This window comes from Zootoca vivipara, chromosome 12 (genome assembly GCF_963506605.1).
Source record: "Zootoca vivipara chromosome 12, rZooViv1.1, whole genome shotgun sequence".
Classification (NCBI taxonomy): Eukaryota; Metazoa; Chordata; class Lepidosauria; order Squamata; family Lacertidae; genus Zootoca; species Zootoca vivipara.
Window position 1 is genome coordinate 55,327,602 of NC_083287.1, and position 22,484 is coordinate 55,350,085.

Sequence of the window (22,484 nt, forward strand, 5' to 3'; positions counted from 1 at the left end):
AAATTATTGTTATTGTTATATATTATTTTATTATAAAGAGCTGGAATGGGAACAAACTTGGGAGGAGACCAGCAGCACCTCCTCTTCCCCAAGAGGCACTGTAGAGGCAGCATTGGGGAGGGGAGGCAGCCAGGGAATCATAGAGTGGGGAGGGACCCTGAGGGTCATCTAGTCCAACCCCCTGCAATGCAGAAATCTCAGCTAAAGCATCCATGACAGATGACTATCCAACCTCTGCTTTAAAAAAACCTCCAAGGCAGGAGAGTCCACCAACTCCCGGGGGAGACTGTTTCACTGTCGAACAGCTCTCACTGCCAGAAAGGTCTTCCTGGTGTTTAGTCGGAATCTCCTTTCTTGTGACTTGAAGCCTGGGTTCGAGTCCCGTTCTCCAGAGCAGGAGAAGACAAGGCAGCGGCAGGAAGACAAGGCAGGAACATTGTAGAAAATAATGTGGGTGTGAGTCGATCGCAACCATCTGTCCATAGCTGGCTTGAGAGATCAGGCCGACGGAAGGTGAAAACATCAGATTACACTCACGAAAATATTCTATAGTACTGGTATTTTAGGCAGATAGCATTCCTTTCAGGCCAAATCTGCTGCCCCCTTGTGGATTCTGCCGCCCGAGGCGGTCGTCTCATGGGTGGGCCGGCCCTACCTCTCTCCCCCACACACACAACCACTCAGCAACCACCTACTTATGCCCACGAAGTTGTGCCATCTTTGGTCAAGCTCAACATCCGCAACAGCTGCCGGTTCGCTTGTCCTGCCCTGGATGCCAGTGGCTTCCCTTTCTATCTTCCAGCTCTTCCGCCTGATCTACAAGCCGCAAGACCCGGCCAAGCAGACGGTCAGGCAGCTGGCCAAACTGGCCGGCTGGCAGGACACCCTCACCAAGCTCTACGTCAAGGAGTCCTACGAGTCGCGCCAGCACAGCCTGTCGGGCTCGGCCAGCGGCGGAGGCAGCCTGGACCTCCCGAAGGCCTTGGACCAGCCCGGCGCAGAGGCCGGGAAGGAGCCTGCCAGCTCCACGCCCCCTTCGTCCTCCGACCTCCAGGATCTGGACGTCTTCCTCCCGCTGGGCTACGAGGCCTCAGACCCAGAGCTGTCGGAAGGTTTCTCGGACCACTCGGTCTCGCCCACCAGCAGCCAGAGGGGCAAGGCCTTCGCGCCGTACGGCTTCAAGTCGTTCGACTCCTCCGACCTGGCCAGCCACTCCTCCTCTTCCAACACCATCGACGTTCCCGGGGCCACGGAGGCCCCCCAAGCAGGGGACGCGCTCCCGGCTGACAGGGTCTACCACCCGCTGTCTCCCTTCTCCATGTCTCCCTTCGACCTCGGCCTGGACATGGGCAGCACCAGCTCGGCCGCCACAGCCGAGAGCGGGGACCAGACTCCCGTGAGCCTACCGGGGACCCCGTCGCCACTGGAGAACTTTAAGCCCTTCCTGGGGACGCGGGTAAGGAAGAGCTCCAGCCTCTCTAACGTGCTGGACGACACCAGCTACCAGGAGACCTTGCCCAGCGACAGCATCTCCAACACCAGCAACCCTCAGGTGAGCCTCTTCCTCTCCCTCCAGCTTCCTGTGCCAAGTGTTCAGACAGGTGCACAAACTTTGAACCTTTCCCAACCTTTCCTTCTTGGGCTGAGCTCACCTCTTGCTTCCTCCCTCCACAGCAGACGCCCGAGGAAGAGCTTTGCAACCTGCTCACCAACATCGTCTTCTCGGTCACCTGGCGAGGGGTGGAGGGCTGGGACGACGCGGCCTGGAAAGAGCGCGGGCAGGTCTTCTCGGTCCTCACCAAGCTGGGCTCGGCCTGCGAGTTGGTGCGCCAGCCGGACGAGATCAAGCGCAGGTAAGGCAGCGTGGCATTTGAGGCGGGCAGAGTGTCGCCAGTGGAGCCGAGTCAGGCTTAAACTGGTTAGAATCCCTGCCCCAGGACTCGTGTTGAGTGACCTGCACTGAGCCCAGAAATTCTCCCTTTTGGGGGTGCATTTGGAAGAAAGTATGCGTTCCGTTTTCTAAAAGTCCGGTAGCTGTTTTTCTCTTTGACATCTGATGGGAGGGTGTTCCACAGGGCGGGTGCCACTACCGAGAAGGCCCTCTGCCTGGTTCCCTGTAACCTCACCTCGCAATGAGGGAACCGCCAGAAGGCCCTGGGAGCTGGATCTCAGTGTCCGGGCCGAACGATGGGGGTGGAGATGCTCCTTCAGGTATACTGGACCGAGGCTGTTTAGGGCTTTCAAGGTGAGCACTGCCTCACCTCCCTCTCTCTCTTTCTCTCTCTCTCTCTCCCAGCCTCTTGGAGATGATGATGGAGTCGGCGCTGACGGACATTAAAGAGGCCACCCCCGCCATGCTGCCCAGCCTCACGCAGAACGCTCTCAAGCTGCTGCGCCTTCTTCAGGACTTCCTGTTCTCCGAGGGCCACAGCAACCAGGCCTTGTGGAGCGAGAAGGTTGGTGGAAGCTTTCTAGCTGGATGCAGAGGCCTAAATGATCAGGTCTGCTCCTCCTCCTCCTCTGCAATGGCAACACGGATTGTGACGGTCACCCAAATTTAGGGACAGCATAGAAGGAGTTAAAGGGATTAGCCAGATAGAACCCTAGGGGGCGGGGTTAGGAGGACTATATAAACCCACCCCTGGGAGGAGAATGAGGTTGTGTTGGGGCTGGTTGTGGGAGGTTTGAGGAGGTGTGGTTGAGAGAGTCGGAGGGTGAGGCAGAGGTAGCGAGGTAATCAGAAGGGAGAGAGAGTTTGGAACTGTTATTGATTATAAGCTATAGGTATAGGCCGGTATAGGAACTTTTATGAAAGAAAATAAGAATAATATTTTGGAAACTTACCTTCCAAGTCCCAGACTGCAGAATCCGGGACCGGCAGCCGCGTGACACCGGAAGTTGCGTCGACGTAACTTCCGGTGTCGCTTTGCCCTTCTATGGGCACCAAAAATGGCCGCCGCCGGCTTCAAAAGTAGCTTCTATGCATGACCGGAAGTGTGTCAACGCAACTTCCAGTGTCAGCCCGCCCATCTATGGGCACCAAAATGGCCGTCGCCAACACCGGAAGTCGTGTCTACGCACTTCCGGTCATGTGTAGATGCGACTTTTGAAGCCGGCGGTGGCCATTTTTGGTGCCCATAGAAGGGCAAATCAGAAAAAAAATGGCCGCCGGCAGGGGGAAAATAACGGAGAAAAACGGGAGACAAAGTGATATGGGGGACCACCGGGAAAAGGTAAGTAAAAACGGGGGTTTCCCGGGGAAAACGGGGTACCTGGCAGCTATGTTTGGAAACCACATGTGTATGTACTAAATCTGAATAAACATAGTTTGTTCCAACGTTATCCCTGACTGGAGTGAGTGGAGAGATTACCAGACGTATACTGGTTGGTGGCAGCAGAATTAAAATGTGGTTGGTGCAGGTACCAACGGACCGTGAAATGCCTGGGGGCTCTGGGCAGGTTGAGGTAACCGCCACACAGATCTGTACACCTTCGGCACTGCCGCAAGTCAGTGACAGCATCCCACTCTTGAGGGCCTGGAGACAGGAGCTTGCATACTCCGCTTTATGCCATGATGGCGAACCTGGTGCCTCTATATTAGGGGTCGGCAAACTAAGCCCCATGGGCCGGATCAGGCCCAACTGCCCTCTGGATCCGGCCTGCAATCGCCGCTTGGATCGGCGCAATCGCCATTTTTTCCCAGGTGCCATTTTTTTGCGTTCCCCCCCTCCCTCACCGCAGCGGCCCCTCCTCCGTCCCTCTTCCTGGCTTCTCCCCGCCCTGCAGAGGAAGGGGGCTGGGCTTTGATAGGAAGCCCCGCCACCCGCCCGCCGGTCTCTCCCCATGGCCGCGCTGTGGGCTGGAGCTTGCCCCGCCCGCTGGCCCCGCGCCCGGGAAAGCTGGCCCGAAAAGGAGAGGTGCCGCCACTGCCGCCGGCTCCCAACTGCAGGCAGAGCAGCAAAGGAGGTAGGAAAGCAGGGGGAGGGGAGAGGCTGGGGGAGAGAGAGAAGCCCCCTTTGCTGTGTGCATGCGTGCAGTCTGGCCCGCCACTAGGTCTGGGGGACGATGATCCGGCGCCCTCCAAAAAAAGGTTGCTGGCCCCTGCTCTAGATGGCGCCGCACTACAGCTCCCATCATCCCTGGCCATTGACCTCTCTAGCTGTTTTGGGTCCTCCAACATCTGGAAGGCAGCAAGTTGGCAACGGCCAGCTTCATTTCTGAGCCTGCTGTGTAGCTTTGAGCCCTGAATCCAGTCCCCTAGGGTCTGGGGGGGGGTGAGGAAAGGGCGCCCTACAGCAGCTCAGAGGCACTATTTGCAGGCCGTTGGGTTTTGTGCGGTGGGGGGGATTTAGGCGGCTTTTCTTGCGCACATTTTTGTTCTGCCCTTCTCCACCTGGAGCTGGTCATGGGCTGGTTGGACGCAGAGGAATGGTGGGGAGGATCCAGCTCGGGAACCCCCAAGGGAAGAAGACTCAGAGCCGGGGAATTGGTGGTGGGGACAACAGTGAGTGGTCACAGGGAAAAGACTGGGAATGAATGAATCTTTATTTGCGTCAGCCATCGGCACATAGCGATAAAACAACAGTACGATATACAAAGAATAGAAATGTCAATAATACAAAATACATTTTAGGAGTTTTGAATCAATAGTCAAATAGTGGGTCTCATTCTGATTGCCCCAGCTAAAAACCTTGCCGCCTTTGCTGTCACCTGCTCATCTTGATCTGCCAAGAGAAAGGACACTGTGGCAGTGTTTGGGCGTGCACCATCGATTTGGTCCTGCCATCTCCACGGGGATGTAAGCGTTTTCCGTGTGGAATCTGTTGGAATCGTCCCTCAATTACAGCTGCGGGCAATACCGGTACATTCAATCTAGCAAGAGTAAAAGCAGGGAAAAGACTGGGAGGAGGTGTCGGAAGCTGAAGAGGCAACAGATCTTAGTGAGCAGGGAGAGGCTGTGGCAGAGAGCAGTCCGGAGGCAGAAGCTGATGTAGCAAGAGGCCAAAATGAGTCCAGCTGGTGAAGAGTCACATGCAGACTCAAATGTCTCATTGCTTGGGGAAAACCCTGGAGAGGAGGGGACCTGGGCAGCTGTGTGGAGGCAGGGGGGACCTTCAGTCTCTGCAACGGTTTCATAGGGCCAAGACCGACTGCTCGGCTCATTAGGCCTGATACGGTAGATCGTGCTTTGGCTAATAAAGGGTTAACTCCGGCTTGCTCGGTGTGATTTCCTGCTGGCTCACGCCTGACACTAGGTGGCTTTCTGAATTCTCCGCCTCCAGGGAGCATAAGAGGTCGGTCGTCCTCTTGTATATCTTCACATTCTGCTTCTCTCCTCCTTGGCTCCAGGTTTATGAAGGGATCAACAGCCTGCTGGACAAGCTAGGGGTCTGGCACCACTTGGCCAACGGCACCTCCGACTTGAAGGAGATGGCCCAGATCGGCCTGCGGGTGCTCATCGGATATATCTCACTGGAGGACTTGCAAGTAAGTTGCCCAGCTAACTTGGGGGCCCCTGTCCTCCTCCTTCCAGTTCCTGGTGATTCCAGGCTGCTTTTGCAGCGGAGAAGCTTGCAAGACAGCCAACATGTGCAAAAGATCTCCCCCAGGTTTGCTATGGTTTTTTTTCTGCACACGGGTAGCATTTTTTTTCTTTTTTGCAATTTTTAAATTTGATTTTTAAAAGTTTAAACATACAACGAACAACAATTCAAGATCCAAATATCGAGATGACTCTGAATCTCCTGACTTCCTCCCATCCCATCCGTGGGTCCTAGTCGTAGTATTTCCAACTGCATATCAATACATATCCACATTTTTATCCTAAATTATCCATACTGTCCCTTAGTTTACAAGTGTGATTAAAACCCTGCCCATGTTTTAACCTGCTTGCGATGGTCTCGTAGATAAATTATAAACTTTTCCCATTCTTTTTGAAAGTTCTTGTCTTCTTGATTTCTGAGCTTCCCAGTTAATTTTGCCCATTTTGGCATAGTCCATCATCTTGATTTGCCATTCTTCTCTGGTCGGGGTTGAGATCTTCAGCTCTCTATATTGGACAAACAGGCCAAACCCTACGCCAAAGGATGAATGGACATAAATCTGACATCAGGAATCGCAAGACAGAGAAACCAGTAGGAGAACACTTCAATCTCCCAGGACATTCTATACAAGATCTCAAAGTAGCTGTCTTATTACAAAAGAATTTCAGAAATAGACTGGAAAGAGAAGTTGCTGAACTGCAACTTATTACCAAGCTTAAAAGCACGGAGAGACCTGGATTGAATAAAGACACTGGATTCTTATCTCATTATACATGATAAAGCTGGAAGGAATTCTCACCCATTGCTTTTTCCTGTAGACCAGGGGTCTCCAAACTAAGGCTCGGGGGCCACATGCGGCCCAATCGCCTTCTAAATCCGGCCCACGGACGGTCCGGGAATCAGCATGTTTTTATATGAGTAGAATGTGTCCTTTCATTTAAAATGCATCTCTGGGTTATTTGTGGGGCCTGCCTGATGTTTTTACATGAGTAGAATGTGTTCTTTTATTTAAAATGCATCTCTGGGTTATTTGTGGGGCATAGGAATCCGTTCCTTTTCCCCCCTTCAAAATATAGTCCGGCCCCCCACAAGGTCTGAGGGACAGTGGACCGGCCCCCTGCTGAAAAAGTTTGCTGACCCCTGCTGTAGACCATTTGCAGTCCTTAACGGTCATCAACAGCTATCAGTCTGTCAATCACCCACTCCCTCCACCCTTCTGAGTAATACCTCTCCCCCCCCCCACCATCTGACTATATATAAGCGTCTGGGGACTTCTGCTTCAGTGTATCTGAAGAAGTGTGCATGCACACGAAAGCTCATACCTATGACAAACTTAGTTGGTTTCTAAGGTGCTACTGGAAGGAATTTTTTTTAATTTTGTTTCGACTACGGCAGACCAACACGGCTACCTACCTGTTGTTGTTGTTGTTGTTTAGTCGTTTAGTCGTGTCCGACTCTTCGTGACCCCATGGCCCATAGCACGCCAGGCACTCCTGTCTCGCACTGCCTCCCGCAGTTTGGTCAAACTCATGTTCGTAGCTTCGAGAACACTGTCCAACCATCTCGTCCTCTGTCGTCCCCTTCTCCTAGTGCCCTCCATCTTTCCCAACATCAGGGTCTTTTCCAGGGAGTCTTCTCTTCTCATGAGGCGGCCAAAGTATTGGAGCCTCAGCTTCAGGATCTGTCCTTCCAGTGAGCACTCAGGGCTGATTTCCCTAAGAATGGATAGGTTTGATCTTCTTGCAGTCCATGGGACTCTCAAGAGTCTCCTCCAGCACCATAATTCAAAAGCATCCATTCTTCGGCGATCAGCCTTCTTTATGGTCCAGCTCTCACTTCCATACATCACTACTGGGAAAACCATAGCTTGAACTATACGGACCTTTGTAGCCAAAGTGATGTCTCTGCTTTTTCAGATGCTGTCTAGGTTTGTCATTCCTTTCCTCCCAAGAAGCAGGCGTCTTTTAATTTCGTGACTGCTGTCACCACCTGCAGTGATCAAGGAGCCCAAGAAAGTAAAATCTCTCACTGCCTCCATTTCTTCCCCTTCTATTTGCCAGGAGGTGATGGGACCAGTGGCCATGATCTTATTTTTTTTGATGTTGAGCTTCAGACCATATTTTGCGCTCTCCTCTTTCACCAAAGAACAAAGGGATTTAACCAAAGAACAAAGGGATAGTAAAACAACACAGCTCTTTAAAAATGTGTTGGGAAGGGGGGTTATTGGGTTGTTTTTATTTTGATGATGTATTTTGTGGTTTTATACAGTATTTTGATTTTATTCTGTGAACTGCCCTGAGACCTCCGGGTATAGGGCGGTATATAAATTCAATGAATGAATGAATGGCCGGTGCTTCTGTTCCTTCCCACCTTGAACCGCCCCTCTCCTCCCTCTCCAGTTGCAATCCATGGCCTATGTGAAGCTCCACAGCCTCCTCCAAACGGCCTCGGCCCCCAAGAAGGAGGAAGCCTGCTACGTACTGGGCAAACTGGAGACCCCCCTGCGCCACTCGCTGCACACCAAGTCGGAGACCTTCTCCTGGCTGGTGCCCATCATCCGCACTTTGATGGACAAGTGCTACAACACCCTGCGCCTGCAGCACTTCCTCCCCTCCCTGCCCCCCACCAATGGCAGCCCCACCTTCTACGAGGACTTCCAGGAGTTTTGCACCACCCCGGAGTGGATCTCCTTCATTGAGAAGCACGTAAGTGAAAGCCACCATTTCTTTAAAAATGAAAAATCCCTGGGCATCTTGTCGAGATCTAAGCAGGCAGAAGGGAGCAGGTTCTTGCTGTCAGTTTGCATTTCCTGGTGCAGAAAGTATTGATCTGATGTGTCAAGATCTTTCCTATTCTACTTAATCCAGGAGGGTTCTAGACGCCTCTCTGTGTGAAAGAAGCAAGCAGGAGGTTTATGATATTTGGGTTATTCCTTCAGAGAAGCTGAGCACAGCTGACTTAAAGTGGTTCTCTTATCTCTTTCGGTCAAGGTCATGCTGACTACAGTGGTACCTTGGTTCTCAAACTTAATCCATTCCGGAAGTCTGGGCTGCATCAATAGGAGTATAGCGTCTAGATCAAGGAAAGTAATAGTACCACTGTATTCTGCTCTGGTCAGACCTCACCTGGAGTACTGTGTCCAGTTCTGGGCACCACAGTTCAGGAAGGATACTGACAAGCTGGAACGTGTCCAGAGGAGGGCAACCAAAATGGTCAAAGGCCTGGAAACGATGCCTTATGAGGAACGGCTTAGGGAGCTGGGTATGTTTAGCCTGGAGAAGAGAAGGTTAAGGGGTGATATGATAGCCATGTTCAAATATATAAAAGGATGTCATATAGAGGAGGGAGAAAGGTTGTTTTCTGCTGCTCCAGAGAAGCGGACACAGAGCAATGGATTCAAACTACAAGAAAGAAGATTCCACCTAAACATTAGGAAGAACTTCCTGACAGTAAGAGCTGTTCGGCAGTGGAATTTGCTACCAAGGAGTGTGGTGGAGTCTCCTTCTTTGGAGGTCTTTAAGCAGAGGCTTGACAGGCATATGTCAAGAATGCTTTGAGGGTGTTTCCTGCTCGGCAGGGGGTTGGACTGGATGGCCCTTGTGGTCTCTTCCAACTCTACGATTCTATGACCCGCTGCCTCTGTCCCATTGGATGCAAAGTTTTTGTTTTTTTAAGCGGCTCTTGACGGATCTTCCCCGGTGGGGTCTCCTCCACAGGTGCAGCCCACCATGGCCCAGTTTGAAGTGGACACGTTCGCCAAGAGTCACGACCACATGTCGAACTTTTGGAACTCCTGCTACGATGCCTTGATGAGCAGCTCCCAGACGAGGGAGAAGGAGAAAGCAGAAAGCAGGAGGAGGTTCCAGGTAGGCAGCAGTGGGCACGGAGCAGCCTTCTCCAAGCCAGTGCCCTCCAGATACCCTGCGCTACAACTCCCACAACTGGGTTGGCTGGGGCGGATGGGAGTTGTCGTCCCAAGCTTCTAGAGGGCGTCCTCTCTGCGGTAGCGTCCTAGGGCAGGCAAGGAATCCTGAGAATCCGTTTACATTTTTTAAAAGCAAGTTTTCAGCCTGCCTGGTTGCATAAGGTGCTTCCAGGCTAACCTGTTCGTTGAGCATCCGTCCTGATTCGTTTGCAGGGAGATTAGACAACGGTGGCTATTTATTTAGCATTAATGATGGCCCCACCCTTTCCCTGCCGCCTCCCATATTATGGAAAATCTGGCCTTTTTGGGAAGTGTGTTTGTTGCTGCATGGGACCTCCCGGTCAGCTAAGCGAGGCAGGAATTCTGCAAAACCCATTAAGGCCGGTCACACGTACGCAAGGGTGCATCCTGGCCACAAGACTGGTGAGAACCAGTTTCAGGAGGAGCCTGACTGCTAGAATGAAGAGCAGAGCTCCAGATAAGGTGGTGAAGGGTTCTGCGTGTACAGCAAAAACAAACAAACAAACTTGGGTCGTGTAAGTGTTTCCTTTATTTTTAAATTTTTTAAAAAGATTCTTTATTACAAAACAATTTACATAGAATGTGAACAAAACGAAAAACAATATAAACAGACACTAACAACACCTCATTTGAGATCACATACCCTTTAACTTCCGATTCACCTCATTGTGCTTTTTATACCTTACTAGTCTATACGCACTTCATATTTATTATTCTTTTCAGTTAATTATCGGGGAGGGAATTTACTTTATCATTTCCTTGAACTTCAAGATTCAATCCAAATCTGTCAGGAGATTTGTGTTATGACAGTACTTATTAAGATATTCTTTGAACGTTACCCAATCTTTACTAGATTTCTGATTTAGTAAAGATTGATATACAAAAAAAAAAACCCCACAGAATCCTCTTGATGCATGCAACCACAGCGGCGAGGATTTTAGTAGCAAAAAATGGGAAAGGTGATGTAATCCCCACAAAAACTGATTGGCAAGCAAAGATGATAGGATATTCAGAACTTGCAAGGATGACTCTGAGAATAAAGAGGAAATTGTGTGCTTTCAAGGGCTGTGGTTGGAGGAAGAAATGGCGAGGGGCCGGGGTGGCAGAAAGTGGGTGGCTGGAGAATAAACAGCCGAGGTTTCCTATATAGGGTGTGCATTAATGGAAACCATCTCACAGACTCATGGGTACTCTGTCCGGTAATGCGTTGCAGTACGATTGAATCTTATGTGGGGGTTTGGTGGCAAGAGTTCTGCGTATCCTCAAAACGGCATCAAACTGCCCCTGAGTGAGCATCACTTTACCCAGGGGTTCCCAAACTAAGGCCCAGGGGCCAGATTCAGCCCAATTGCCTTCTAAATCTGGTCCGCGGACAGTCCAGGAATCAGCATGTTTTTACATGAGTAGAATGTGTCCTTTTATTTAAAATGCATCTCTGGGTTATTTGTGGGGCATAGGAAGTCATTCATATATTTTGTCAAAATATAGTCCGGCCCCCCACAAGATCTGAGGGACAGTGGCCTGGCCCCCTGCTGGAAAAGTTTGCTGACCCCTGTCTTTACCCTTTCAGAGCTGGCGAAATGAGTGGGCCTTTTCTGATAAGCAAGGCAAAGTCTACTCGGTTCACCGGCTCTGGGATACTCTCACGAGATCTCGCTGGACCGTCCGAATTCCTGCAAGATCTTCTGGGACCGTCCCTGGGCTCCCAAGAGCTAGCTAGGATGCTCAGCGGGCCTTTCTCGGTGAGGGAGGCAGGGAGCATTAAAGCTCTTTTTGCTCCAGGAAAACCTTGTGTGCACTTTTTGGCTTCGCAAGGCTGAAATCGCGCCAGTCAAACATCGAAATTGCAGAATGCACGAAAAAGTATAATTTTCCGACAGCAGAGACGCGAAATGAATGAGTATGATAAAGCTATCCAAATATTAGAAGCCTGGTGGTTTATGAATCTGGTTCGAGGCTCCTTAACCGAACCCCCAGAAAGGGAATTTTTCTCCCACCTGGAACCTCCTGGCATGTGATTGAACCCCACTCTAAAACTAGCGGTTGCCCCTAGCTGAGCTTGAAAATATCCTGGCATCAGTTGATAGTCTCTCTCTCCCTTTCTGCTTCCATGGATGAACCGCACCTTTCTCTTGCTCCACCTGCAGCAGGGACCCCCCTTTCAGCCGAGGGGACCCCTGCCCCTTCCCTTCATCACCCTCTTGCCCTTTTCTCTCCCCCCCCCCGCTCCCCCTCGGTTTCCCCCTTTTGCCAGGAGCTGATCTTGGAGCCGGTGATGAAGAAGGCCAAGCATGAGAACATCCGTCACACCAATATGCTGAAGCAGCTCAACAACCACCAGAACACCGTCCTGAAGCAATGGAAGGCCTTGAAAAGACTGCTCACCTCCCAGCGCTCTGCCTGGGCAGATCGGTAGGGCGCTTCTCCTCCTCCTCCCTCTGCTGGTCTCAAAGCCGCCTTGACCGGCTGCTGGACGGGGCAGGTGACCTTACAAAAGCTGTGCTTTTAAGATGCTCCCACTTCTGCCTAATCTATTCCCGGTGACCCTCAGGCGTGGAGGTTTTTCACGACATCCACACGATGATGCCCTCGTCCGAACATCATCCCCCGTTATCCCCACCACTTATTTACAAAAGCATTTATACGCTGCTGTGTCCTAATATATGTAATGGTTTGCAGCAACGAAGCATGAAACTGTGCAACAGAAATTGAAAGTTAATGAAGTTGCTATTAGTATATAAAGCCCTAAGAATGTGGGACCTGATTTCCCGCAAGGTCACCTATTATTGTTAAACTTTCCATGCTGCCCTTCACCTGAGGATCACAGGGTGATTTGCATTGTAAAAGCACAAAAGTGCGTACCACAGTAACAACAACAACAACAACAACAACAACAACAACAACAACAACAACAACAATTTATTGTTTATACCCCGCCCATCTGACTGGGTTTCCCCAGCCACTCTGGGCGGCTTCCAACAGAAATATTAAAATACAATAATTTATTAAACATTAAAAGCTTCCCTAAACAGGGCTGCCTTCAGATGCCTTCTAAAAATCTGGTAGCTGTTTTTCTCCTTGACATATGGTGGGAGGGCGTTCCACAGGACGGGTGCCACTACCAAGAAGGCCCTCTGCCTGGTTCCCTGTAACTTGGCTTCTCGCAGCGAGGGATCCACCAGAAGGCCCTCGGCACTGTCCAGGCTGGACAATGGGGGTGGAGACGCTCCTTCAGGTATACTGGACCAAGGCCGTTTAGGGTTTTAAAGGTCAGCACCAACACTTTTTAACGTTCTTTTGGAAGCCAAACGTCCAGCAGGGCTTCTGATTGGCTGCAGGAGCTTCCTGCAGCCAATCAGAAGCAGCACTTCGGAAGTCAAACAGACTTCCAGAACGGATTCTGTTCGACTTCCAAGGCACAACTTTATAATGTTTTATTATGTTTATATATATATATTGCAAGCATCCCAGAGTGGCTGGGGCAACACAGTCAGATGGGCAGGGTATAATAATAATAATTAATAATAATAATAATTTATTTGTACCCCACCCATCCAGCTGGGTTTCCCCAGCCACTCTGGGCGGCTTCCAACTGAGATTAAAATAAATTAAAATGTCACACATTAAAAGCTTCCCTAAACAGGGCTGCCTTCAGGTGTCTTCTAAAAGTCTGGTAGTTGTTTATCTCTTTGACATCTGATGGGAGGGCGTTCCACAGGGCGGGCACCACTACCAAGAAGGCCCTCTGCTTTGCTTCTTGCAGGGAGGGAACCGCCAGAAGGCCCTCGGTACTGGACCTCAGTGTCCAGGCAGAACGATGGGGGTGGAGACACTCTTTCTGGTATACTGGACCGAGGCCGTTTAGGGCTTTAAAGGTTAGCACCAACACTTTGAATTGTGCTTGAAAACGTACTGGGAGCAAATGTAGGTCTTTCAGGACCGGTGTTATGTGGTCTCGGCGGCTGCTCCCAGTCACCAGCCTAGCTGCCGCATTCTGAATTAGTTGTAGTTTCCGGGTCACCTTCAAAGGTAGCCCCACGTAGAGCGCATTGCAGTAGTCCAAGTGGGAGTTAACTAGAGCATGCACCACTCTTGCGAGACAGTCCACAGACAGGGAGGGTCTCATCCTCCGTACCAGATGGAGCTGGTAGACAGCTGCCCTGGACACAGAATTAACCTGTGCCTCCATGGACAGCTGTGAGTCCAAAATGACTCCCAGGCTGCGCACCTGGTCCTTCAGGGGCACAGTTACCCCATTCAGGACCAGGGACTCCTCCACACCTGCCTGCGCCCTGTCCCCCAAAAACAGTACTTCTGTCTTGTCAGGATTCATTATTTTTATTTTTATTATTAAGAAATTGCCTCGGCCTCATCCTTCCTGTTCATGCCCAGGATGCTGGAAGGGAGGACCTTATTGATCCACTCTCCTTTCTCTCTCTCCCTCTCCCTCTCCCTCTCCCTCTCCCTCTCTCTCCAGAAATCCTCCTGAGATCCACTGGAAGTTGTCATGTGCCGAGACCTACTCTCGAATGCGGCTTAAGCTGGTACCGAACTACAACTTTGACCGTCACACGGAGGCCAGCGCTCTGCGTGACAATCAGGGTGAGGAGGAGCCACCCTGGGCGTAAATGGGGGCAGCTTTTGGTGATGGCCCATCGCACAGCCCCGTTTCTATCAGCCAGCATCGGTGTGGCAGACTAGGGACCAGGGTTCAAATCCCCACTCGGTCGTGAAGCTCTCTGACTGACCTTGGGCCATGCGCCAGTCTTGCCTACCTCACAGGGTCCTTTGCGGGATAAATACGGGGAGTAGAGCCACGGACCCCTGCCTTGACCTTGGGGGAAAGGTGCACTATAAATGCTGCAGTGAAAAATCATCCTCTTCCTGCATTGGACTAGAGCAGTGTTTCCCAACCTTGTGTCTCCAGCTGTTTTTGGACTACAACTCCCATCATCCCTAGCTAGCAAGACCAGTGGTCAGGAATGATGGGAATTGTAGTCCGAAAACAGCTGGAGGCACAAGGTTGGGAAACACTGGACTAGAGGACCTTTCCATCTCTACAGTTCTATGACTCTTACCATTTGTTGATTGTTCCTCGGGCATTCAACCCCCTGTCCCAGTGCGGGCGTGAGGTCAGGGTCCTGATCCCAGCGTTCGTTTCCTCTACCTTCCAGGGGCCGATTATTTGCACAGCCCGGCAGAGCCGATCCCCTTAGCCGTCGCCAAGGAAGCAAAGGTCAGCGAAATGCAGGATGACCAGCTGGCGGAAGAAGACCTCTCCTTCCTGGATAACCAGTAAGTTCTCTTCCGGGCAACCGTGTGATAGATCGCATCCAAAGGGGGGTTCGCGCAGCGCAGAGTTAAACTCTGGAACTCCCTTCCGCAGGAGGCGCCAACCTGGATGCCTTTAAAAGAGGGCTAGGCAAATTCACAGAGGAAGAGAGGGCTTTCTCTGGCTCCTAGCCAGAGGGGAGAGTTGCTCTTATGCTCAGATCCTGCATGCTGGTTTCCCACAGTCCTCTCCCCATATAAACTGACCCAGTCTCTGCAATCATCCTCTGATGCCCTTTCTTTGCGTGCCTCCTCCTCGAGAGGTCCAAGGGGTGGCAACACGAGAGCGGGGCCTTTTCTGCAGTGGCTCCACGTTTGGGGAATGCTCTTCCTAGGAAGGTTCGCCCAGCACCTTCATTATGCATCTTTAGGTGCCAGGAGAGAATGTTCCTCTCCAACCAGGCCTTTGGCTGATCAATACCATACAGTGGTACCTCGGTTTATGAACACAATTGGTTCCGTAAGTCTGTTCATAAACTGAAGTGTTCATAAACTGAAGCGAACTTTCCCATTGAAAGTAATGGAAAGTGGATTAATCCGTTCCAGATGGGTCCGCGGCGTTCGTAAACCAAAAATTTGTAAACCGAGGTGTTCATAAACCGAGGTTCCACTGTACGGTCTTTTAAACATGTTTGTGGGAGGAGGGGTTATTGCAGGCATTCCCAAACTTCGGCCCTCCAGATGTTTTGGACTACAATTCCCATCTCCCCCAACCACTGGTCCTGTTAGCTAGGGATCATGGGAGTTGTAGGTCAAAACATCTGGAGGGCCACAGTTTGGGGATGGCTGGGTTATTGCTTTGCTTTGTAACTATTTTGTGCTCTTATCCTGTATTTGTGTCTTGGGAACCGCCCTGAGAACTTCGGATGAAGGGTGGTTAATAAATTTATTAAATAATAATAATACAGTGGTACCTTGGTTCTCAAACTTAATCCGTTCCGGAAGTCCGTTCCAAAACCAAAGCTTTCCAAAAAGAAGGCACGCTTTCCCATAGAAAGTAATGCAAAATGGATTAATCCGTTCCACCCTTTGTTTTTTGTTTTTGTTTTTTATTGAGTTATTACAGAAACAAAAAGAACAAAGAAAAAAATATAAATTACACCCGTACCATGCAGAAAGTAAAATACAATGATTACAAAACCGAATACAAAACACAAATGACTTCCCGTCTACTCCTTAATTCAGATATAGAAAATTGGTTGCCGATATAAACTATTATCATGATTAAACTGCTTCTTCATTAATCTTGAGTCTCACATTGTTCTGGAAGCTACTGCTGAAATTAGTCAAATGCTGCAACAGAATTTAAACTGCTATAAAATAAAATAAAAATCCTTCAGTAGCACCTTAAAGACCAACTAAGTTTTTATTTTGGTATGAGCTTTTGTGTGCATGCACACTTTGTCAGATACACTGAAACAGAATTCCGGAAGTCCGTTCCAAAACCAAGGCACACTTTCCCAGAAAAAGTAATGCAAAATGGATTAATCCATTCCAGACTTTTAAAAACAACCCCTAAAACAGCAATTTAACATGAATTTTACTATCTAACGAGACCGTTGATCCATAAAATGAAAGCAATAAACAATGTACTGCAGTCACACAATCCATCAGTAGCTGAACTGGGCTCCACATAGTCACAAAAACAAAAGAGCTGCAAAAACAAAAAAACCAAATAAATAGCAAAAACAGACAGACCTCAGCGTAACACTCAAATCGGAAGCGTAACACGCAAAACGGAGCACATTCGGCTTCCGGAAAAAAGTTCACAAACCAGAACACTTACTTCCGGGTTTGCAGTGTTTGGGTTCCAAGTTGTTTGAGTACCAAGGCGTTTGAGAACCAAGGTAGCACCGTAATAATAATAATAATAACCCAGATGGCCTTCCAACGAGGTACAGTGGTACCTCGCAAGACGAATGCCTCGCTCAACGAAAAACTCGCAAGACGACAGCGTTTTGCGTTGCGCAAGGCGTCTCGCAAAACGAAGTTTAAATGGCCGTGCTTCGCAAGACGATTTTTTTCTAAAGCCACAGCGCCACCTAGAGGATTTACAGTGGAAATACGATGGTGCCTCGCAAGACGACGTTTTTGCAATACGACAAGACTCGCGGGACGAATTAATTCCGTCTTGCGAGGTACCACTGTATAAAGGAATGTGCCAAAACGCCAAGCATCCTTCGTCCGTCCCTTCCAGGGTGGAGCCCAAAGAACAAAGTCAGAGAGAGAAGCTGGTGATCTCTGAGGACTGCGAGCTGATCACCATCGTGGCCGTGATCCCGGGGCGGCTAGAAGTCACCACTCAGCACATCTACTTTTACGACAGCAGCAGTGAGAAGGATGAGACCGAGGAAGGTAAGGGTAAGGGGGGGTGAGGTGGCCCTTCTCCCAGGAAGCGCAGCCTGCAGCTCTCTTTCAAATCAGAACCAGTGAAGGCGGTGAAGGTCCTGTGTGAGTGCCTGGAGGTGGTTGGAGGATGGATGGCGGCTAACAGATTGAGGTTGAATCCTGACAAGACAGAAGTACTGTTTGTGGGGGACAGGAGGTGGGCAGGTGTGGAGGACTCCCTGGTCAGCCTGGGAGTCATCTTGGACTCACAGCTGTCCATTCTGTGTCCAGGGCAGCTGTCTATCAGCTCCATCTGGTACGCAGGCTGAGACCCTCCCTGTCGGCGGACTGTCTCGCCAGAGTAGTGCATGCTCTGGTTATCTCCCGTTTGGACTACTGTAATGCGCTCTACGTGGGGCTACCTTTGAAGGTGACCCGGAAACTGCAACTAATCCAGAATGCGGCAGCTAGACTGGTGACTGGGAGCAGCCGCCGAGAACACATAACACCGGTCTTGAAAGACCTACATTGGCTCCCAGTACGTTTCCGAGCACAATTCAAAGTGTTGATGCTGACCTTTCAAGCCCTAAATGGCCTCGGTCCAGTATACCTGAAGGAGCGTCTCCACCCCGATCGTTCTACCGGGACACTGAGGTTCAGTTCTGGCGGTTCCCTCGTTGCGAGAAGCCAAGTTGCAGGGAACCAGGCAGAGGGCCTTCTCGGTAGGGGCACCCGCCCTGTGGGACGCCCTCCTATCAGATGTCAAAGAGAGAAACAGCTACCAGATTTTTAGAAGACATCTGAAGGCAGCCCTGTTTAGAGAGGCTTTTAATCTTTAATCAATTATTTTATTCTTCTGTTGGAAGCCGCCCAGAGTGGCTGGGGAAACCCAGCCAGATGGGCGGGGTATAAATAATAAATTATTATTATTATTATTATTATTATTATTATTATTATTATTATTATTATTATTATCATGGCCTCTCCAAAAAGAAACAGGAACTCTGATCTACTTGATTTCACTGTCATGGAATTCTACTCAATATTGATCCAGTGTAGATTCCAATGTACAGTGGTACCTCTGGATGCGAACGGGATCCGTTCCGGAGCCCCATGCACAACAAGAGCAGTACTCAACCTGAAGTGCCGAGTCTGCGCATGCTTGCCGCACGTTTTGGCGCGCCTGCGCATGCACGAATCGCCGAACACGGAAGTAATCCGTTCCGTTACTTCCAGGTTCGGCGCGTTCGTAACCCGTGTTGTATGCAACCCGCAGCATTCATATCTAGAGGTATGACTGTATGGTTAGCAGAGTAAAAAGTTAAACGCGTTGCAGGATTCCCCAAAAATACTCCAGAGGCAATGAATATTTCATCCAGCAGAACTTTACTGCTACTGAAGGTAAATGAGCAGAATGGTCACAAATCCAATACATTCGGGATTGGTGCTGTTCATAAGAAATCCAGTTGCAGCAGACTTAACTTAAACTTAAACCTTAACACTATGTTTAAACCTTAACACTATCTACAGAACACCACACCAGAAGGAAGAGAGATGGGAAGAGAAAGTGAAAACAAGGCTCCTTCTGGCCTTATTATAGTCAGCATGACCTTGTCAGAAGAGATAAGAGAACCACTTTAAGCCAGCTGCTGTATTCAGCTTCTCTGAAGGAATAACCCAAACATCAGGAACCTTCTGCTTGTTTCTTTCACACAGAGAAGCTTCCAGGACCCTCTGGAATTAATTAGAATAGGAAAGATCTCTGCACATCAGATCAATACTTTCTGCACCAAGAAATGCAAACTGACAAGTCACAAGGGGCCAGAAAAATAAGTGGCGCTTAGTTTGCAAACAGGTTGTTGAGATAGCACCCATGGGTGTCTCACCAGAGGGTGCTGTTGTTGTTTTTTACTTACCGGGTTTTCCCTGCAGAGGGCAAATACGGATTAAACAGGCTGGGAGAGGGGCTTGCATTTTGGTGTCAACAACCTTGTGTGAATGGTGCAACAATGTGGCATGTGTGAGGAGACACACACACACACACACCAATCCCACATCAAAGGTGCCACTGGGAAGCATCCCAGGTGGGAAGTGGGAAATTCAGGTTCCCATTCCTGAGTAGCCAAAGTTGCAGCTGTCAGGAGCAGGTCAGCAATAAATCACACAGAGTAAGTGAAGTTCACTGTTTCTGTTAGGAGAAACAAGTTGCTCCGTACTGCCAGGCCTAGTGAGCGCAGCAACTCCTCCTGGCAGGTCTTGCCCCTGTGAGACTGAAGGTTGCTGCCCTTCCCACAGCCACCTAAGTCTCCTACCCTCCAGGGTCCTTGCAAAGCAATCTGAGACTATGCCGATGCGTCTGCCTCTGATCCTCCCTCTTCATCCCTCTTCTGGTCCTGGGAGACCACAGGAGGCATGACCAGAAACCCTTGGGGGTTCCCCCCCTAGTCCCTCCCACCATTCCTCTGCATCCAACCAGTCCTTGGCAACAGCAGAGCATTGCTTTGGGCTCTCCACACTTGAGAGATTAAGCGCTGTGATCCTCTTACCCAGGAATCGGCTACGACTTCAAGCGCCCCCTGTCTCAGCTCCGGGAACTGCACCTCCGGCGCTACAACCTCCGCAGGTCCGCCCTGGAGTTCTTCTTCATCGACCAGGCAAACTACTTCCTCAACTTCAAGAAAAAGGTAACGGCAGCCGGGTCCCTCCTCCTCCTCCTCATCTTTTGATCTCCTAGTAAAGCACATCTTTTTTATTATTATTATTATTTATTGTTTGATTCATTGGCAAATGCACAGCTTCTGCAGACCCAGCACCCTTCTGGGAGAGTCGGCCGCTGGGTTGGCAACGGATAATAACACCCTGCTGGTTTTTCTGCCCTTTCTCTCTCCCAGGTCCGGAACAAGGTTTATTCTTCCATCCTTGGCCTCCGACCCCCGAATCAGATCTATTTTGCCAGCCGATCGCCGCAGGACTTGCTGAAAGCCTCGGGCTTGACTCAGGTGCTTAATTTAACATTGTCTTTTCATCACAAGCAAATCTGATAGGCACAGACACTCCTGAATCTTGAGAATGAAGGCAAGTGGTTTGCAGCCTTGCCTCCTGTTTAGAGAAGTTTTTAATGTTTGATGTTTTATCATGTTTTTCATATTCTGTTGGGAGCCGCCCAGAGTGGCTGGGGAAACCCAGAAAGATGGGTGGGCTATAAATAATAAATTATTCTTATTCTTATTATCCTGGGGGGGGGGGAGCGTTAATAAACAATGGGGCACTGGATGTGTAAATGACCCTCAGGGTTTGAAAAGCTGGCATTGCTGGTTCAAGTCCACCCGTTTCGTCGAATTAGTTATAGTTTTAATCGGATTTTGAATAAATGTGCAATTAATTGTTACTGTTTACAATTTTTCTGGGTTACTGACTTCCTCGGTGGGTCGTACAAACCACTATTCTGAATAATGCTTTTTATAGGGTAGAGTAGGGTGGCACTGGGGATGAATTTATGGCCAGAAAAAGTATGGCATCCTATACCGTTGCCATTTTGGAAGAGTGGGAAGTCACCGCTGCTTTTTCGGCCATGTGGAAGCCACCCGGATTCTGTGAACTGGGTAGCTTGGAGGTTGGAGCCGGTTTGGGGAGAGCCTCAGCGGACTTTGAGAATGTCACTGTGAGGTTGCAGCTGAGAAGGTCCTGTGTTCAAATCCCCCCATTTGAAACCCGGAGAGCAGCTGCCTGTCAGTGCAGACAGAACACAGCTAGATGAACCCGATTCTCTTCAGCGCTTCCTCTGGGTTGAGCCAAAGCTGAATCTGAGCCAGGAGTGAGAGATCCTCCAGTTAAAACCGAAGTGAAGAAGCGAGTGCCTTTGACCATGCGCAGAGTGCATTTCCTTCACTCCTGAGCATATCACAATGGCACTCTTCCCCCAGAGCTAGGAGATGTGAAGAAATGGCTTTCAGGTCACAAATTTGATTTGTGTGTGTGTGTGTGTGTGTTACACCCACCTTCTTTAATTTTAGAAACTTGGTGCTCAGGATTTTACCCTGAAATACCTCTGTGGTTCTTTTTAAATGGCTCCTAAACACTTGATTTATCATTTTGTCTCTGGCCCAGAGATGGAAGGAAGATAAAGTTCCCACCAGAGAAGAATGGCAGATTAAGTTGATGGACTATGCCGAAATGGCAAAAATGACCAGAAGAATCATAAATCAGGAAGACCAAAATTTTAATAAGGAATGGGGAAATTTTATAATTTATCTTAAAAACCATTGTAAACAGATAAAATCGTTAGTAGGATTGGAATGTCACTTGTAGTTTAATGGTGAATTTTGGAGATAATTGAGATGTAAAAGATTTGGATTATTATAAAAGATGCAGGAGGAAATGACTAACAATAGGGCCCACAAAGGGGAGGAGGGGAGTCCAGGAGATTCTCTGTAAACTTGTTTTTTTTTATGTTGTATGTTGGATATGTGATTGTAAAACTTTAAATTGAAAAACCAAATGAATAAATTGATTTATTTTTAAAGAATTTACCATTCTGGTCCGGCCATTTTGCCAGATCCTTTACCGAATCCACTGTTTTATTTCCACCCTCCTTTTCCAGAAATGGGTTAACAGGGAGATCTCCAACTTCGAATACCTCATGCAGCTCAACACCATCGCAGGCCGCACCTACAACGACCTCTCCCAGTATCCCGTGGTAAGCATCCGAGGGCGAACCTTTGCCCCTGAGCCTCATCCGGTGCTGCTTAAGATTGTTTCCTCTCCTGCCCCACCCCCCTGCAAACGCTGGATTCCCCCAAGCAGGCAAAACCAGAGGCTCTCCTTTCTCTCCTCCCCTCCAGTTCCCGTGGATCCTGCAGGATTACGTCTCGGAGACTCTGGATCTCAACAACCCTGCTGTGTTCCGGGATCTCTCCAAGCCCATTGGGGTCGCCAACGAGAGGCACGCCAAGGACGTCAAGGAGAAGTGAGTGCAGAGTTTTCTCGGCGGCGTTGCAGCCTTCCCGGGAACGAATGCGGCTGGGAAGGCAGGAAGCATCTCGGTGGGGGGAAATGCCGGGTACCTGCAACATGGGAGTTGTAGTCCAAACCCACCTGAAGGGCAGTGACTGCTCTAGGCCAGGCCTAGGCAAACTTGGCCCTCCGGATGTTTTGGGACTACAACTCCCATCATCCCTAGCTAACAGGACCAGTGGTCAGGGATGATGGGAATTGTAGTCCCAAAACAGATGGAGGGCCGAGTTTGCCTCTATGCCTGCTCTAGGCTTTTGCTTCTCTACATCCCGCCTCTCCTCCCAATTGTCTCTTTAGCCCTTCCCTTCCCAAGTACCACTGCT

General features: G+C 49.7%; 1 protein-coding gene across 5 annotated transcripts in view; it reads left to right on the forward strand.

The window, feature by feature from the left end:
• Positions 1-22,484, forward strand: part of NBEAL2 (neurobeachin like 2) — a 185,580-nt gene that overhangs the window by 139,697 nt on the left and 23,399 nt on the right. For 4 of the 5 annotated variants that reach the window (XM_060281001.1, XM_060281005.1, XM_060281004.1 and 1 more), the window contains 14 exons: positions 803-1,552; positions 1,675-1,853; positions 2,297-2,456; positions 5,350-5,487; positions 7,943-8,248; positions 9,260-9,409; positions 11,744-11,901; positions 13,967-14,091; positions 14,664-14,784; positions 17,018-17,175; positions 19,699-19,832; positions 20,040-20,147; positions 21,749-21,844; positions 21,990-22,114. In XM_060281001.1, the coding sequence (XP_060136984.1) occupies positions 803-1,552; positions 1,675-1,853; positions 2,297-2,456; positions 5,350-5,487; positions 7,943-8,248; positions 9,260-9,409; positions 11,744-11,901; positions 13,967-14,091; positions 14,664-14,784; positions 17,018-17,175; positions 19,699-19,832; positions 20,040-20,147; positions 21,749-21,844; positions 21,990-22,114 (2,708 nt within the window). The remainder of the gene's footprint in view (positions 1-802; positions 1,553-1,674; positions 1,854-2,296; positions 2,457-5,349; positions 5,488-7,942; positions 8,249-9,259; positions 9,410-11,743; positions 11,902-13,966; positions 14,092-14,663; positions 14,785-17,017; positions 17,176-19,698; positions 19,833-20,039; positions 20,148-21,748; positions 21,845-21,989; positions 22,115-22,484) is intronic. The other variant, XM_060281002.1, reaches the window with a different exon arrangement.